Source organism: Diadema antillarum, unplaced genomic scaffold, assembly GCF_040938485.1.
Source record: "Diadema antillarum isolate AM-2024a unplaced genomic scaffold, OU_Dant_1.0 scf00000199, whole genome shotgun sequence".
In the NCBI taxonomy this organism is placed as follows: Eukaryota; Metazoa; Echinodermata; class Echinoidea; order Diadematoida; family Diadematidae; genus Diadema; species Diadema antillarum.
In genome coordinates, this window is record NW_027271088.1 from 977,731 (window position 1) to 997,943 (window position 20,213).

Sequence of the window (20,213 nt, forward strand, 5' to 3'; positions counted from 1 at the left end):
GATAACAAAAAGAGATCACCAGTGGGGTTATTAGGTGACGAGTATTTGTTTCATTATCATCCCACGTATAAGATGGGATTTTTCCCTCCCCTGTATAGTCTTCTCGTTCAGCAGTGACTGCGCAGATACTTTAAAAATTGATAACTTTTGAACGGATTGTCTGATTTTCCCCAAACCTTCACTAATGTGTTCTACAAATATTGTGGCATTCACTGAATTCACATGTATATGAAGGTGGACTTGTCCTTTAAAGCTTTCTTAGATCGGCCTAATCCCAATCATTGTTGCCTTTTATTTTTGAAATCAAAGTCCAAAGTTTCAAATGGAATGCAAATTAACAAGACATACATTGTACATCACTGTACGTTGAAGAGGAAATTATCATCTTGTTGACGAGAATGTGGTTTAAACATCTATTTTCGTTTTGTATTCGAGTGTGTTTTACCTATCTGCGCAGAACTTACACGAATATAGAATGAAGATATTTATGTGAATACAGTTTTACCGAACAATGCTGCAAATGCGACGGTAACAGTGTTCAATATAGACCGAACAGCCCAAGCTGCCAAGCAAGTTTCAGTTTTGTGACCGTAAGAAATAGAGTAAAATACCAAACAATGTTGTAAGATTCAAGTGTAATATTTCAAAAATTTTCACAAAACATAGACCCTAATTCAAAGTACAACGGAAAACCGTTTCGCATACCCAACAGTTTACAGTACTCGATGGCATAATAGAATTAATTCAAAGATACAAGAAGAATAAATAGAAATGACACCCCCCTCCCCAAAAAACAAAAAATCACACAAAAAAGAGGAAGTTATGGCCATGACGTCATGGAATAATGCGTCTCCTATGTTACCCACGTTATCCTATCTACATGATACTAAATTTCCTTTCCTTCTTTCTTGGAATGAATCACATCCATTGGTCATGAAGTTATCGTGTGGTTATTAAAACTTAGAATTGATGAATGTTCAGGGAAAGAGGGTTGAAGATTCTAAAGCATAATTACTATAATTATGTGAGACAAAAACATCATCACTTCGACCCTTGTCAGTGTTTCGTGAAAACACGTGAAACATTGCTTTCTATACAGCTTTCATATCATAATTTAGAATCTTTCATTGTTGTGAAACTAATGAATTTCAGTTTCTAAAATTCCATGATCCCTGCATGTATACTAAACTATTAGGTTCCAAAACATAGGTCCTACATTCAAGTTATTGAGCCTAGTGATAATTTCCAGTTCCATCAATGAGTTGCTCGATAGGCGAGGGAGTACTTCATTGGTCCCATGAAACGTCGCACCACATCATCTTCATATTTTACTCTCTAACAGCTCTCAAAGAGTCCTTCAAGGAACACCGACAACAACACAGAAGATGAAGTGGTGCATGCTTGTCCCTTCTACTTGTGCTTCTATTTCTTTGTCTGAAGTGTAAACACACCTTTTAAAAACTGGCATATTTCGAAAAATCCGGATGATGTCGTCGCCTACAGAATTAATCAATGATCGTTATATCAATTTTTTTTTCTAATTCGTTGTCCAATTTCAGACGATTATAACCATGATCAAAGGTATGTCACAGACTACTCTACATGTAGAAAAAGAGGGGTTCTCTAGATCGTACAAACGGCACATGTAAGTTCGTAGCCATGGACATACGGGCCACAAGGAAGACCGCTTCCGTCCACACACCTTCCCTCCACGTGGTACAGGAGCGCTCCGTTTTGATTCCCACGCGTTCCCGGTACCGGTTCAGCGTCGCGATCCACGCAGATGTACTCGGTTCGCTTGTGCTCGTATTTAGCGGACATCAAGTAGCCTGCGTACTCCAAACGCCAGTCGTCGGACGGACACACGTTACGAGCTGGGTTCATCAACTTTGTCGTTTGTCCCTTTGGAGCCAGGCAGACAGCACAACTTGGGGTGAGGTCATCCAGTTGTGGCCAATGGCCGACAAAGTCTGACTGAAACTCGGAAGAATAGACATGAGCTCGGTGAGCACTAAGCGATGTTTGCACCTCGTCATAGAGCGGTTCGTCTGGTAAACACAGGTAGTTAGAAGCGCCCCCGGCATTTGAGTAAAATTCACCTCCAACGGACCCTGCACACAATGCATAATATGGATATACATGTATTATGTAAACTAAAGATTTTATTCCCACGATGACGCCCGATTCCCAACGCAGTTTGCAGTGTTTGGCCTTCTCTGAAAGCAGCAAGTTAGAAAAATTATATATTTTTTTCTTTTGTCTTCTCATTTCGTCATCTTAGCCTAGTAACAAAGATATCAATTGATAGGATTTGTTTTATCGACTTCAAAAGACTCCTGTCAATTCCAAATGCATATGTCCCACGACAAGAAGCGTGTGAAGCAATAATCACTTTCAGGACTTATGGTAAAGTGGGGTAAGTGGAACACCTAAGACTTTATTCTTAAATCACAAAAGATAAAACGCGCCAAGAAATATTCAAGCATTACAGTTTGACCATTAACACAATACAAATATGTGATCTTGTTTTGGGTAAATATTATTCATGATTAAGTTCAAGATTACACTTTAGTCATGACTACTCCATTGTTCCACTTACCCCGACGTTATGGGGTAAGCAGAACAGCATTGGATTGTCTACACAAAATGAGAAAGGTGAAAGTACGCAAAACTGACAAAGTCACCAAGCCGTCCATTCATTAATACATGCGTTCCACTTACTTTAATGCTGCGACAGAAAGGAAGACACTAGTTGGGGTTCATTTAGGTAGAACAACCATTATGCATTTATTTTGCCGAGGCTCGATCCGACCAAGAGGCGAATGGTGCAAGTACGGTACCCGGGGAGCCCGTACACAGATTGGTACGACTATGTTAACTACACACTCGCCACAGATGGCGCTATGAATCACCACATAATGTACCATCAACAATTAACACTAATCTAACAATACTGGCGTGATCACTTTTCTGTTTTTCTCTCTATCTTCCACTTTATAAATACTATAAGTCCTCAATATTACCTGAAACTATTACACCAGACTCTCATCTAAAAATAACATCATATCCTAACAAAACAATATAATTTCTCAGTCCTAAAAATATTTTGGAATATTACCAATCCAACTAAAAAATAAAGGAGCGGACTCTCCCATACCTAAGATATGTGCATAATTAGATATTAACCAAGTACAAAAAGAAACCATTTTAACTTAGTGTATGGATTCAAAACACTAACATAACTGAACATGTTTGGCTTGTCCCTGTTTGTCCTTTTTCCCATCAAGGAAATAAAAGGAAAAGGACTGTATAAAACGAAAATGCTTAAGTCAGGTCAAGTTAAGCATCAAAAAATTTCCCATCACAAATACAACTACATAGGCTAAAAAATCCATTCAAACATGATATACTGTCAAGCGACATAAATAAAACAATAAATAAAACGATTACACCCTATAACCATAGGATTGACAAATAACTATAAAAGAGTTTTAGCAGTACATAACTATAATAACACTGACATGGTATGAACAATGTACCAATGACTAAGAAATGAACTCTAGTGATCTGGAGTCTGGGGCAATATAATGGCAAAATACAAGTATGACTGTTAATGAGGCTATAGACACAGGCCAGGAAATCATTGAAAGCATGTATCGCATCAATAAAATATCAAAACAAAATTCAGATTACAATAAAGGCATATAAAGCAAGATAAGAGCATCCTTTATGATTACCAATGATTAGACAAACATAATAAAAATATAATAGACAGGTATTTATGCAAACATGTACAGTCTATATAAATTTATTGTACAGAGAAAGAAAAAACACTTGGTGATATAGAGGCATGCCAGGTGACCACTGGGCCTGCATCAGATATAATGAAACATAGTGATGTAAAATGAGAAAGGGAATAGAACAGTTATCTAATAACGAATATCAAGCATGGCCCAACAGATCGGTAGGGAGACCAACTATACTGCAATGCTCCGTCGAAGTAACAAATAAACCACATGTGTTCAAGCACATAAGGTAGTAAAATGTTCACATCATAGCTGGAGTCTATAAATCTGACAGAACATTGTCATAAAACACATCAGTTATGTATAAAATGTTCAATACATCAGAAAATCTTTGAACCTGGCTGGGGGGTGCCTGGAGCGTTGTGGCCGCCCAGGAGGGGAAGGGGCCCCCTGGGAGGGGGTGGGGGTGAACTAGGAACCACATACTGAGATGGGGGAGTAGGAGGCTCATGCAGTGGGATGTTGGGGGGTTCTGAGTCCGGAGGATACGACAGTTCATGGGGTACACCAGGCTGCGCAGCAGGAGATACGTCAGGCTCCTCATCGTCAGGAATCTGCGGAATCCGAGACAGCGGGGTAGGGGGGTGGGTACCTTGAGGCACTGAGACATCTTGATGCGGTAGGAAGACTTCCTGAGCTGTGCACCGATGAATTTGCGGATATTGCACCAGCTACCATCAATAGATGAAACGAGATAGCGGGGACGAGCAGTGTGCTTGGTACGATCAGACCTGAGGTATACGAGATCACCAACATGCAGGTCGGCGTCGTCAGGGAGGACACCCGAGGGGGCTTTAGAACGTTCACTGTGGGGGTGGTTGGCAAGACGCTGCTCATGTTGGGTAGAGATGAGATCGGCATCTGACAGGGGGATCTGACTGTGCGTAAATTGATCCCGCTGGGTCCACATCTCACGTGCAGACAGACCACGAGAACGTAGGCGACTGTTCAGGCGAGCAGTCACGAGAGATAAGGTCAAGGGCGTGATCGTACCCCCTGAGGGTTCATGACGGAGAATCTCATCCTCCAGTTCGCGTATGGCCTTCTCTGCAACCGGATTCTTGTTTGGGTTCTAGGTATGGCCAAGTTCAATAGAAAGCCGAAGCTGACTGAGATGCGCATCATCGTGGAGTGCTGCGAACCCTGGGGCTGAATCAGTGCGTATGACAGCTGGTGGACCATCCAGCGGACGAAGACTGACGCATAGACGAATGAGGGCATCACGCAGAGTATCCCGACGTTCATCGTCAAGGGAGCATGTGGCCGTGTAAGAAGTTACACACTCCCTGAGCACGAGGATCAGCTGTTTGGTACGTTTCAGGACATCCGCAGCAAAAGTAGTTCCCACAACTGCTGGGAGATCCCCTGTGGACTGAGGGTCAACTGTACCTCGACGGAGGTAAGCATGGATGCGTCTCAAATCCTGGCACTCTGATTGGATGCTGAGCCAAGCAGGTCTGGAAGTGAAGGGCAGCTTCTTTTGACCACTGAGGACATCCTGAGGTGTGACACGGTGTACGACAGAGACCTCTGTCTGGCGGGTGAAGAGGCATATCTGGCATGTGCGGTCTGAGCACTCTTGGGCATTTCTGCTAGCGAAATCTGAAGGGACATTAGCAGAGCCAGCAAGATGTTGAATAGAACGCTGGAACCTACTGACCGTGGAGAGGAACGTTGAGACGCGCGGGCTGGCGGAGAATTCACCCCGGCAAAGCTTTTCGAATGCTTGAACGCAGGGTTTGCTGTCAGTTAAGATGCAAGCGCGGTGTTGCGACTGGATGATGAAGGGGCAAAAGTGTCTGCAGGCAGCCGCAATCGAAAGGGCTTCAATTTCACATGGTAACAATGTACCCTGTCTACCACGGAGCTTGCAGCTGAAAAAACCGGCGACTTTAGGTTTACCCTGCCTGGTGACATACAACGTAGCACCGATACCGTATTTTTTGACTGCACCATCTGTAACGATCCAAAGCTGGTCAAAAGGGCGGGGGAGCGTAATGGTACGAGGAGATGCCAATTCATCTTGCGCTGCTTTGAACGCAGCATGGAGGTCATCTGTCCATGTGATACGATCACTGGACTGACCGCCTGCCACTACAGCATGAAGTGGAGTGAGGAGTGATGCGCACTGCGGAAGAACGCATACAAGCATTTTGTATGCCCCGATTAAGGAACGCATGCCTTTGACTGTAGCCGGGGAGGGGGGGGGGAACAGGAAGCGAGAGCAGCAATGCGATGAGGACTAGCGCGCAGTGTCCCTTGTGACCAGATCCAGCCTAAGATCGTTGTGGATTGGGGACAAACGACTGTCTTAGCAGCAGAGAGATGCAAGCCAGACTGGCGGAGGGCATGTAGGACACGGGACCAATTTTGCAGAAGGTCCTCGGGGGTCTCACCACCACAGAATAAATCATCTGCGAGTTTCACGACCACGCCCTCAAGCAGCAAGTCACCAAGAACACGACACATGAGCTCTTCAAGGGCAGTCTCTGAACCAGGCATGCCCATAGCACAACGAGTGTACACACGTACCCCACGGTAGGGCGTTGCGACGCCGCAATACTTCATTGAGTTCCCTGACAGGGGGATCTGGTAAAATTCATTTGTGAGGTCTGTGGTAATGATGTGTTTCCACTGGCCGATTTTTCGAAGGGTGGAATCTACATCTGGCATGAGAGAGGGCTGCGGCTTGGCATACCGCCCAACGTCAGCAAAGGCGGTAACGAGGCGGAAGCCCCCTTTGGCCTTCTTGACCAGAAAGGATGGGTTGAGGTACTCCACAGAAATGCCCACATCTTCGGGGCGAGCAAACACACCCTGTTTTTCAAGTGTATCGAATTTCTCTTGAAGATCAACCAAGGAGCTGTGCGAGTACAGAGGTAGCCGACCTTTGCGTTGGGGCGGTTGAACAGGCCCCATGTTGACAACAGCTTCGAATGGGCCAGCAGCACCATTGTATCCACCGAAGGCAGGATCAAACACATCATCGAATTCAGCATGAAGGGACTGGAACTCACGACGAGTGTGGTCAGGGAGTGTACCACTAGGATCCACAGATACAGCATCAGAAAAGGCACCATGCCCATCAAGAGAGGTGTTCTTTGGAGGGGTACCACTAGGGATGGGCGGGGCCGAGTCGGATGGCAGTTTGGATGGAACAAACACGGGGCGTACCTGGCAGAAGTGTTCATTACGACGAACGATCTTTGGCTCTGGGGTGAGATTGTGAATACGTACCTTGCCCGCGACGCTCAAGACCATACAGGGACTAGGCCATGTTGGATCAGAGGAGGTAGCGCCCTTCTGCTCTACAACGCGCGGCTCTAGGGCAAGTGTCTCATATGGCGACAATTCACCGGGGAGGGAGACCTCAACGAAATCACCAGGGAACAAGACTGTGGATCTTGCAGGGGCTCGTAGAACATGAGCACGACGCACGGCATGAGATGAAGTATCAAGTGGCTTGCGGGACCCATAAGGCAAGGACCCATAAGGCAAGGACATCGACATCGAGATTGTCAATAACGAGGCCCTCGAAAACAAACTCCTCACCCTCACGGGTAAAGGTAAGCTTAGCCTCACCAACATCAAGTGGGGAGGACCCATCAGCTTGGTGGGCAGACTGTGAAGTAGGAGTGATGACCCCATGGAGGGACTGAACCACGGAGGACTTGATCATTTTGCCCGTGGCCCCACTATCAACTGTGACACGAATGACTTGATGACCACAAAATACATCAAAGTACGGAGATTGGCGAACCTGGACTCGCAGAGCAAGTGATGAGCTACTGTGATTGTCTGTGACCGGGTCAGTCTCTGACACGTGCACCTGTTCTACCTGACACAGATCATCAACACCATCAACATCATCAACATCATCTTCATAATCAAAAATGTTTGCAACTTGGCCTGCCTTAGCAATAAAGCGCCTATCGTGCTCAGGAAGGTATGCGCATTCGCTGAGGTAGTGGTTGTCTGGACGGTGAGCTTCTCGACAAAGCGGGCAGTTGTGGGGGCGATGTCAGGGTGCGCATTGCACGGGAACTCTCTGAAGAGTGAATTTCATCCAGCAGGCTATCTAGGGCCTGTGAGATTTCAGGCTTTAATGAGGCTAAAGTCCTAGAGCGCAGCTCCGTCCCATATCGCTGCTTCACGAGACGGGGGAGATCAGAGTGTATTAATTGGAGCCAGTGGAGGACGATAAAATTCTCCAGCGTGGGGGTTAGCTCTTCATCCTCCTTTACACGGTCTCCATGGTGCGAGATACCACTAGAGGCAGTGAGCAAGTTGTCTTCAACAAACGCAACCAACCTCTGGTAGAGGTCTTCCGGGCGGTCATCAGCCGCAAGCTTGATATCGCTGAAGTCTAGAAAGTGGGCGCCTGTGCTTTGGAAGCCATAGTGTAGTCGTATTTTGCCCCAAATGTCATTTAGGGAAGTGGAGTTTTTCACAATAGAACTGCGAGAAATGACTGGACAGAAATTGGCAATCTGCCCCAGCATAAGTTCTAGCATGGTAGCTTTCTGATGGGCTATGTTTCTCGAGTCTAATGGGACTGAAGATGGGTCATCCGTAAAGCCCCGAAGGGGCTCAGATTTTGTTTTCTTAGCCCAAGAACAACCATCAGCGAGAAAAGGAGCAAAATTAGAATCGAGGGTTAGAGTGTAGACTAAGTTCTGTCTCCAATTCTCGAAAGAATTCACTGTTTCATGCTTAGTTAGGCACCATTGCTTGGGCGCTCTCGGGGCCGAGGCCATCGTGAAAACGAACGGGTGGGACTACACCGAAACAAAGAAATGAACCTATACCAACACGATAGAGTTGGTCAACTAGCGATACTTAGCTCAGATTGTCTCCCTGGGCAGGTGAAAAGATTTCCAATGGATAGGGCTGTTTCCGACGCTACCACCACGACAGAAAGGAAGACACTAGTTGGGGTTCATTTAGGTAGAACAACCATATGCATTTATTTTGCCGAGGCTCGATCCGACCAAGAGGCGAATGGTGCAAGTACGGTACCCGGGGAGCCCGTACACTGATTGGTATGACTATGTTAACTACACACTCGCCACAGATGGCGCTATGAATCACCACATAATCTACCATCAACAATTAACACTAATCAAACAATACTGGCGCTGCAATTAATATAATTTAACATTTTACTCCCCTAATTTTGACAGTTGAGTAAATAAATAGTTCCCGGCAAGAAGTTTTGGTTAAAAAAGTAGCACCATAAACACGATAAATAATTTTAAAACCAATTTTCAGTAGCGTGTGCATCATTTCGATTTTCAAATTTACCGCCCTGACGTCATGGTCTTATACAGGACACAAGATGCAATTTCTTTGAGTAATTTAGTCCACAAAATTATAATTGTTTTCTTAAGAAATAATCTTCTAAAGACTAAAACGATTCTTTTCAGGAGTTTTCGGACCTGTAAACTTGTCAATGAAATATTTTGAAGAAAAATATAAGCCTAAAATGAGTCTGAATAAAACAAAGCACTGACAGGAAGCTCTATCTCCTCGATGATGACGTCGCTCACAACACGCCGTCCATCAATATCTAATCTGAGGAGAAAATGCCCGATATCAAACTAGAATATAAAGACAGAAAAAATCTACTTACGTTTTGTTGAACGTCTAGTTACCTGTTGTACAATCTTTCAATCACGACACAAAAATACGTTTTTTAATCAAATAGGACACCAAACACTACGACGTCTTATCCACTGTTTTTTATGAAATAGTTACGACGCATAATCCTGGAGTGAGGCTGTGGGATGTTCAGGATTTTTGACGATTTTAGCTCTGATAATTCTAATTTTTGTCACAATGAAGGCATCCATTTTATGTCTACGTAATTGTTTGTTCGTAAAAAACCTTTTACTCCACTAATGCCTTCTCCTAAACAATGTACGTACCCATAATCCTTCAAGTGTTCCAGTTACCCCACTTTACCCTACTGTTTCCTGTGTATACGGATTACATGATTTAAAACATCAAACTTGAGTGAAGCCCAATTTTGTGGGAGGGGGAATGTTTTGGAAAATCAGTAGAGGAGGAGGAGGAGGGAAGGGCGCTAGGAGGAATACAATGCATTGCGTGGTCCAAACGTACATGACTACCTATACTGGGTTTCCTTTGCTTACCGGAATACACGAGTTCTGCTCCCTGTGGGCAATCCGGTTTGCCCCATCTCACGTAGAGGACGCTGTTTCTTTTCGACGTCTGATTGTCACTTTGCAGTTGCCCAGCACCCTGCCATGCTGACGCATCGTCTTTTGAATTCAACATCATCTTATCAGGTTCTTGCGCTCTATCCTGACTTTCATCCAGACCTTCATGAAGATAATGATAAAAAAAAAAAACACGAGACGATGTACAATGTATTGCAATTTTTGTCGTCATTACTCTACTGTTCTAAGCCCAAAATTTGCTGTGCTAGAAGCACGGAGACTCTTTTGATTTATTGGTTCCTGCATTATTATTGCGCGTGCAGATACATACACATGTAGGCCTATATATACATTATTGGTGCCATACATATACATAAACGTTGGATGTTAGGCCCCAGTCACATATAAACACGGATGCTCAAGGCTCTTCACGGTGATCCGGGGAGATCAGGGGAGATCCAGGATAGTTTCGACCTCGATGGAGTGTCGACGAGCGTTGGTATGACTGTACACACGGTATCACCACGCAGCTACACGGCAGCTACACGGACCACCCCGGATTGCTCTGCCAACATGGCAATCCCCGGACGACGCCGGATGTTTTTGACCTCAAAAAGTTGCCTTGTTGGCCTCCCGGATGTCCCTGGATCTACGCGGACATACACGGATGTCCAAGGATGTCCAAGGCGTCAACACGGATCTCTCCCCGGATCACCCCGGATCAGATCCGGGGTGGTCCGGGGTGATCCGAGATGTCTATGTGACTGGGGCATTAACAAAGTTAAGTTTCTTCGTTCCCTTTACACTGTACAACAAAACATATCAGCAGTGCAATGAATAGTACAGAAGGGCTACAGCTAAAGCGTTGCTTGATTTGTATGCAGCCCTCGTACATAATACATAACATATAGGAAAACAGGAGGGAGGGATGACTTGCAGAGAGATAGGAGAGAAGAAAGTAGAAAGGAAGGGAGAGGTCTGCCAGCTTTCGCTAAAGGTTTACACAAAGTTAGATGATTGTCCATCGTTAGATCACCCGGATCACTGATCAGTAAAGCATGACAAAGTATTTTCTCACTGAGGTACAGGTGAACAGTTACAGGTCATGGTCGGTTACATAACATCACGTAATAAATTAAGATCGGCGATATTTTCACGAGGGAATTTCAAATAAAATACAATTATGAAATTACTAATATCGAGAGAGCAACATTGTTTTTACAGCTTTCTTAAAAAGATTACATAGACGTTAAAGTTCGAATTTCAGAAGGAAGAGAGTTCCAAATATCGGGTGCGGTTAACGTTTCTGATAGATTTCAGAGCCATTACCGTTTTAGGATTTTGGTAAATGACATTATCTGATTGTCTTGTGGGATAATAATAGTAATAATAATAATAATAATAATAATAACAATAATAATGATGATAATGATAATAATAATAATATTAAATAACAATAAAATAATAATAATAAGGTCCTATTTACCCAGTGTAGCCTCTTCAGTGTTACCACTGCTCTCCCAGAGGGCCCGGCCATTATCATTACCCTAGGATAAACATGTATGTCTTTGTTCAACTGAAATAATGAGAGAAAAGAAGATGACAACCCACCGTTAAATAAGCGAAACATAAAGACTGAATTTTGCAAAGAAAAAAAATCAATGTCGTTTGCCTTGTGTGTCTTTAATTCTGCGAACAAAGGATCTGAATGGTCCCGATAACCTGAGTTGTTGCATATACGTATAGCTTTCTTTTGTAGAAGCGAGATACTGTCAATGTAACTTTTGAAGTTGCCCAAATAATGTTACAATATGAAATGTACGATAATATCAACGAGTTATGCAGTATGAATAAAATATTCTTTGGGACACAATACTTCCAGCTTATGTATACCAATATTACGAGACACTTTATCAGAGATGTATTGTACAGGAACGTTTATGTTCATTTATATGTATTCCAAGAAATTTGACACTTTCTTCTTGTTCCAATGATATACCACCCACCAGAATATTCAAATTGTGCATTTCATTTTTACGCTTCCTTTTATGAAAATGAATGAAATTTGTCCTTTTTAAGTTGAGTGATAATCTATTGCTTTTATTCTTTATCGAGCATAAAGAAAAATATTCCGTTTTACAGTCCGCGGTTTCTTTGTTGGTATCGTGTTACTCCAGTTGATTTTGTAGGTGTTCAGTAAACAGGAAGTACCAGAAAAAAAATCTGGATTTTTTTTTTCTATTTGTAGATATTACTTAGTATTCTAATAAGATGCCAAAGCCACTTTCAGAATATCTCTGCGTATTGCTTTTCATTGACGGATTTGACCTAATACAATGTACTATTCTTATCAAAACAGCAAACTCGTAACACAATCTAAAAATTCCTTATATCGACAATTTAACATTTATGATGCAAACATGAATCGGGAATCGGGGGGGGGGGGCATTTCATGAAGCATTTTGGTCGGATATTTTTCTGACAGTAAACTGTTCCAAGCTACTGAAATCCTTGCATCTGATTGGCTGACAGGAAGTTTGTCCGACAACTTTGTCGGACAAAATGCTTCATGAAATGCCCCCCAGGACACGTATGTCTGAGACTATCATAATTCACACCATGCAAATTTGCAATCAATTATATTCCTGCTATCAAAATCAGCGAACTAGCTGATTATTGAATTTTGAATTCAGAATTTTAAAATTTTGAACGTAGGGAGAAAGACGAGAGAAAAATTATCTTGAGATACGCAAATAGATACACCGTCATCTCAGAGGTTAGATAAACTATGTACCTCGTAAATCGAACAGAGAGTCTCTACCATCGCGGCCATCCCTGCCGGAGGCACCAGGAGGACCGGAAGGACCGGAGGCACCAGGAGGACCGGAAGGACCGGGGGGACCGGAAGGACCAGCGGGACCGGGAGGTCCTTGGGGGCCTGGAACACCAGCCGGACACAGAAAGCACTGGCCTGACATGAAAAAAGAAGAACACATTCAAAGATGGCCATTATACACATTTTTATGGTACAGGCATGAGGATTTATGAGCAGCGATAGTAACTTTAAATTAATTTGAATTCTGGAATAGTGGGGTGTGTTCAACAATACATTCCATTTGCTTGTAATAGTTATCAACGCTAAGGATCGAGACGCTTCAGATCATTTTTGTTTCCTAGATAGGTAGGATATTTTACTGATTTATATTACGTCATTTATCGTCATTACACATAATGGACCTGATCGGCAGATCAGGAAGTCGCACCCTCGTTTTGAATTAGAAAAGATATCAAGTTCTATAGCTCCCTGCACCACCATGTCCATTAATGCAGAGACTCCAACCCCAAGCACCTTCTGATCTGGAGATTTTCCTGCCTGAAACCCCTAGCAAACGGGAGACTCCAACTTGAAGTGCGCGAAGAGCACATCACGAGCGCGAATCCCTTGTTGTCTAGGGTTCTAGATGCTCTCTCGCGCTATCTAAGGCTAAATTTTCAACATACAATGAAATTAAGTAAAAAATCATTTCAAGCGGGAGAAATTAGAACTCAAGCGGGAGAACGGGAGATTCTGCAAAAATGGGCTTTCGGCGGAAGACTCCCGTCGAAAGCGGGAGAGTTGGAGTCTCTGTTAATGCTCAAAAGAAAGTTGAAACATCGAAATCTTCCATGATATCATACTAATAATATTATGAAGATAACATTTATGAACGCAAGAAACTAATTTACATTTTCATATTATGCAGGGATATGTGTACCTGTGCAGTCTGTATTTATCTATTATTTGTATGTTTATTCATTCATTCAATTATTGTTAGGTGATCCGAGTATCCTCTCGGATCACCTTCTGTATCTGTACGGATTCTTTGTTCTTCTTCTTCTTTCTTTATTTCTGGACAAAAGTTGTGTATCTACGTACTCAGAAAGTACTCAGAGTATCAACTTCAAACTCATACCATATATGTATCATGTCCCAAAGACGACAAATCTAATGTATCATTGTGATTGGTCGATCGTGACGTCACTATGACGTCATTATATGAAAACACATTTTCATGCATATATCATTAATGGAATGGAATATTTCAATGAAATTTACGTCACCTATATTTCAAGTCAAATGAATTCTGCTCAAATTCTCAAAATTCATTTTTATCTCAAAACGCGCGCGTACGCGCGCGTTGAAATATTTGTATGCTCCAATCGAGCTCAAATTTTTTTGCACACGTTTCATACCATTTGGAGCATTTTTTGAAAAATTGAAAAAATTGGACGGACGCGTACGCGCGCGCACATATTCGCACGCACAGCTAATATGCAATAGAAATTTCCACTTTTTTTACACAGATCGGATGCCTGAAATGTCAAGGAATATTTCTACCAAGTTTCAAGTCAATCCGACTCAATATGACGTCATACGGGCCCTTCAAAGTTGAAATTCCGCGCGCGCGTCAATGGCGATATACAGTGCAACAATGCCAAAAAACCGCCAATTTTAAATCCGAATTTACTCGCCAGGATGGACAATGACCCCCCCATTTTCTTTACATATTTTGAAAGCTGATGAGTTGTACATGTCATTCCATGGGTTGGCGATGCTGGAAAAATGATTAAAAGATATCAAATTTCTTAATAAAATAAAAAGAGTAAATTTTCAAAAAGACGTCATCAAATTACAAGTTCACTAGAGCGTATCTCACTTATCCTTAGCCAATTTACACCCAGATTTCAGTATGTTGTAGCTTATTAAATGATCTTTCATTAATATAATTACAACACTTTGATTGGACGACGGCATCACCTCGTAAAAATGGATTGAAAGTAATATTGTCAAATTTGACCAGTTTACGTGTTATCTCTATGGGAGAGCAGTTTTTCTGTCAGTGAAAATTGACATGACTCTCTTTTTCGAGCACTAGCTCACTCTTCCTTCGGTGAATTTCTCCCAGATTTTAATATGTTGTAGCTGAAACTTTGGGCTATCGTAAATGTGCCCTGTATTTTTTCATACGATGTCGGCATCACGTCGAAAAACTTGGTTGAAAATGGCACGAGGCTTCGATGCAGCGTCATTTTGCTTAATACACAGGGCCTATGGAGAATGAAATAGGTCATTGCGTAGCGCATCCGACTCGTAATCCTAAGGTCCCTGGTTCGAGGCTCACCCCTGCCAATATGTTTTTTTTAATTTTTTTAAACACTTTTTTTTCTTCTTTTTCTTTAGTTAATCTTAATCTCCCTTTCCTTACTTTATCTTTTTCTGATTTTTTTATGCTTCTCCTTCAAATATCTATGAAATAACATAATTTTTTCTTTATTTTTCTTTCTTTCTACTACTTTCTGTGCAACAGATGAACAACAACAATGGCTATCAATCCCATATTTTGCACATGTTTAGTGCATGTCACGTACATTATTTCATAAAATAACAACTACTTGATCGGATACCATCTTGGGTATGTAAATTAGGGTCAAAGGACATAAATGTTTCATCCTGTATCATGGTGAATACATGTCCTATCTTTCCCATATTTTGCACACGCAAAGACCATGTTACAAGAATCATTTCATAAAATAATCAATTTTTGCTTAGACGCCATGACATTACTATTTTTATCGAGCACTAGCTCACTTATGCTTCGGTGAATTTCTCCAAGATTTTGATATGTTGTAGCTGAGACTTTGGGCTATCGCTTATGTGCCCTTCAATTTTTCATACGTTGTCGGGATCACGTCCAAAAACTTGGTTGAAATTAAAGCTTATCTTCGATGTATTTTCATATTCCTTTCTTTTTGCAATTTTCTTTGCAATAACTCAAGAAAAACATACCCTATCACCACCATATTTTGCACATGTTTAGGTCATGTCACGTACATTATTTCATAAAATAACAACTACTTGATCGGACGCCATCTTTTGTATGTAAATTAGGGTCAAAGGTCATAAATGTATCATCCTGTATCTTGGTGAGTACACGTTCTTTCTTTCCCATATTTTGTACACGTAAAGACCATGTTTCAAGGATCATTTCACAAAATAACCACTTTTTGCTCAGATGTCATCTTGTCCGTGGAAAGTGGGGTCAAAGGTCAAATATACTTCATTCTGTATCTTCGTTAGTGTACACGTAATTGTGTACCATAGATGGCAGATCTGACTTCCTTTTCTAAATGAGAATCCAAACATCACACGGCCAATGTCCACTAAACACAGATGAAACCGGTATGGTCATGCCTATTGGGATCAGGAGACTCAAACAGTTGATTTCCGAACAGATCGGATCACCTAATTTGTCAGTGTTGACAAATTCCGGTTCTAGTTATTTTTTGTTTCCATGCCTCGCGGGCTCACAACGCCTATAACGTAACCGATGGGGGGGGGGGGGGGGGGGGGGGTCATTGAAAAGTATGCTGCAAATATAACCTTAAATATATCATATACAGTTGTATAATCTATATACATATTTGTAGACGCTAATTATACATATATATATACATATAGTGCGATGATGCTGATACTCGTACCGTACGCATCTGTCATCTTAGGTATAATTATAGTCGAGACAATGTAATGATGACAAAAGATGTTGCAGGAAGCCGGCTGGTGGGAAACTTTCGACCTTCGGTCTTTCTCAGCTTTATTGTCTGCTATTAAAGCAGACGTGTGTGTGTTTCTCGGGCTGCCACAAGACAACAACAAGACACCCAAGAAACACACACACGTATGCTTAGCAGACAATAAAGCTGATGAAGACCGAAGGTCGAAAGCTTCCCACCAAATATATATACATATATATATATATATATATATATATACATATATATATATATATATATATATATATATATAGATTGTGTGTGTGTATGCTTATAATTGGCCATCAGAGTTAGTGACCTGCGCTATCATAAGATGCAAAATTTGTATAAATCGATACACATGTCATACTCACATTTAACCACACATTCTCGCTGCTGCATGAACTTCAGTTGATAAAAATGCATTTTACTCATCCATTATATTGTGTGCACCCTTGCTCAGGCTTTAATGCGACGCATGAACAAACTATCGATCCCAGTTTGTGCCACGATTACCTGATACACAAGTTCGCTCACACGCACGCACACTCAAAAACAAAAAAACAAAACAAAACACGAATGATCATTGATTGTTTGTATGTACGCGCGTTTATGCAAGAACCTAACAAGTAGTCGGAATTCATCCGTCTTGTATGTTAACGAAATTAATAGCTTCATATCACAGACACAGAATAAGTGTGAACTGTGATTGGTAAATTAAAAGCCACCACTACTCACCAGAAAGCAATGGTCATTCGAAGGGCCCTTGGAGATTTAGGTCTTTGCTCTGCTGTGTTGCTGGTGGATTAAGAGTTGACACGGAAGAGTCCATGCCTCGACGAATTCGTCTAACATTTTCATCGTCTCGGGTATCAAGGAAATGGATGTCTTCCAGGATCGCCGGGTTTTTAGAAATAAGCTCCAGAGTTGCAAAAGACCGAGTGATGTCTTCAACTGATGACTGGGAAATTTTGTTGAATTTATTATCGTGATATTATTCAAAATGCAAGAAAGAGAGACACAAAATATACAAAAAAGTGTGACTAACTCTTGCCATTCATGAATAATCTTATTGAAGGACGATGATTTTACTTCATTTTAAAGTAGCATGATGTAGATGTTGGTAGGACCTACCAGCATACGTAGCATGAATCAAATAACATTTTCCCCGTCTTCAGGAAAACGGATGAATCCAAGAGAAGAATGCCGAGCAAGAGTACACATTGGTGAAATGAACAATGGCGAAGAAAGCGACGTAGTAGAAACGAAATGAAACTCACGTTATTTTCATGAGCGACCTTACCTGGAGTTCACGGATTTGATCGCGGAGTGCCAAGATTTGATCCAGGTCAGAAGCTGTCAGACTCTCATCTCCTATGACAACACAAAACATAGCTGACAGAACTTCTTACTACATCAGGGCCGGCGCAGTGTTTTCAAAAGTGTGGGGGCCCACTTCCGGGTTGCAAAAAAAACAAAAAAAAAGGTCCTCAGCTCATTCTCTCCCCTCCCATTTTAGTGCCACTCACGTACTTCCCGGTTGAAAAAAAGTGTGGGGGCCCAAAGTGATGACACCATGTATTCCTTTGTATATGGTGCACAAAAAGTGTGGGGGCCCGAGCCCCCACGGCTCCCACGGCTGCGCCGCCCTTGTACTATACACTTAGTTCTACATCTGCTCCGCAAGGGAAGTTTATTATTGATCAATGGTCACTGACTTTTCCCAGTCCGCTAAATAATTGGTGCCTACACAACATGTCTTAGTGTAGTTGTATTCTTTAATTCTAAAAAAAAAAAAGGAAAGAAAGCAAAAATCTTTCTTTCTATGCAATATGCATATATATATATATATATATATATATATATATATGTATATATGTTCATGAATAAAATGACGTAAAAAAATAATGTTAAATCAGAGACTATTATCATGCTCTAAAATCTGTGCGTCCTACTTATAGATTAGGATCACACTCTTGCATTACCAAATGAACAATTTTTACGGCGTCCCCATACAATATCTGACAGTGCCCTGACATCTTACTATTCATTGTAGTTCGTTCTTTCTTACTTATTTCCCTTTGGGTTGTTTCTGTCTTACTAAGTCATTACCAATGAGACATTAAAGAACATGGATACTTTAGAAAAGTATAAAGAATACAAATTATTTTTGCTCCTGTGTTCACAGAACCAAATGCCTTACCTTCCACTTCGGATATCCCTTTTGGTAGTCCATGGGTCTGCGATATTACCACAGTCAAGCAGAAGATCATAAAAACATGAGATAATCCAGACACAGATGACATTTTCACATTGAAATTATTTCACTCACACGTTATTGCTATTTGTAAGTGGGTCCAGTTACCCTTAAAGGGGATAAAAATATATGTCTCAAGAAGTTCTTGGCTCTGGTACTTCTGCTGAGTGACAGTTTGTAGTTGTGTGCTGTTACCGTTTGTGTCTACTCTTTTATATAGTGACGTCACAATCAATATCTACAGCACTGTACATTTGCATAGATAATTGGTCAATAGTTTGTCGCACTATTTCGTTGTTCAACGATAAATATATTGATTATACAGTAGCAGGTACTTTTCATAAGTAAATTGGGATGGCGCGGATTCTCAAAAAGAAATGCATTTTCTGCTGTGACTCAAAGTTATGACCTTCCTGTAAGAACTTCCGGTCCTTAAATTCCATAGGTAGGCCAAAAGATTGGTGACTTGAGTCGTTTCTTTCCTTTGGAAGTTTTTTTATAAGGTATCATCCAAGAGTTGCGAGTGAACACATTGTCAAGGCTTTGTTTTATATTGTCCAGGATATAAAGTATCAGGAATATTGTTACTCACCGGTAATTTGTCAGCGGAAACGTGCATTGTTTCCACTGGCATGTGAGAACCACCATCTCAACAATCATCTTTAACCTGACCGCCTTGCGGACTTTAGTACTTCTAGACACCTAACTCAAGAGGAAAGAATAGTTATATGGACAGGGTGCTCCTTGGGAAAAGTAGCCCTCCACGGCCGACCTACCGTCCCCATTTCTGAACCAGTGGCAATCTGGGAACTTTCCCCTGCGACAACATGAAACATAATTGCAGTCGTTTTGTCTTATCTGTACCCCTTCCCCCTGTCCCGAGTAAGCTCATTGTATTTAGTAGTGCATGGAGAGTTCGTTACAGGAGTAATGTCTTGTCTGCAAACATTTAGTATTCATCGTTTTCCACGTGGACTTCCATCTTAGTTCCATTTGCGCTCTGTAAAAAAGCTTAAAATTTTCGTAATACCGAGCCACCTACATGTTGAAGATTTGCATTTGTGTTTTTTTTTTTTTTTTGGTGCGTCTTTATGTTTGCTGTCACAATGTCAAACTGTAGTCTATTTCCTGTTGATTTCCATACACACACACAAAAAAAAAACCCTGACGAAACTAACGAGTCCTTTTCCCTCAAATTAAAGCAACGTTACCAAAGGACTTAAGCATTGACAGTTCCTTGTTACTTTTTGTGGTTTGCCGTAAACGCATGCCCGAAAACTCTTTCTTCCAGGTTACCCATCACTGCACATCATTTTAAATAAGATCATTATCATTAGACACGGAATGTTCGATCTGCAAGAGGTGGTACTTAATGACCGTGCTGATACTAGGATG

General features: G+C 41.6%; 1 protein-coding gene across 1 annotated transcript; it reads right to left on the reverse strand.

Annotated features, from left to right (window-relative positions):
- Nucleotides 1-701: 701 nt before the first annotated feature.
- Nucleotides 702-19,603, reverse strand: LOC139723750 (uncharacterized). Its single transcript, XM_071634963.1, has 6 exons — nucleotides 19,595-19,603; nucleotides 18,765-18,801; nucleotides 17,865-17,935; nucleotides 12,797-12,959; nucleotides 9,962-10,150; nucleotides 702-2,111 (listed from the first exon to the last, which is right to left on the reverse strand). Exons 1-6 carry the CDS (start codon nucleotides 19,601-19,603, stop codon nucleotides 1,624-1,626), a joined length of 957 nt encoding a protein of 318 aa, XP_071491064.1. The 3' UTR covers nucleotides 702-1,623.
- Nucleotides 19,604-20,213: the final 610 nt, after the last annotated feature.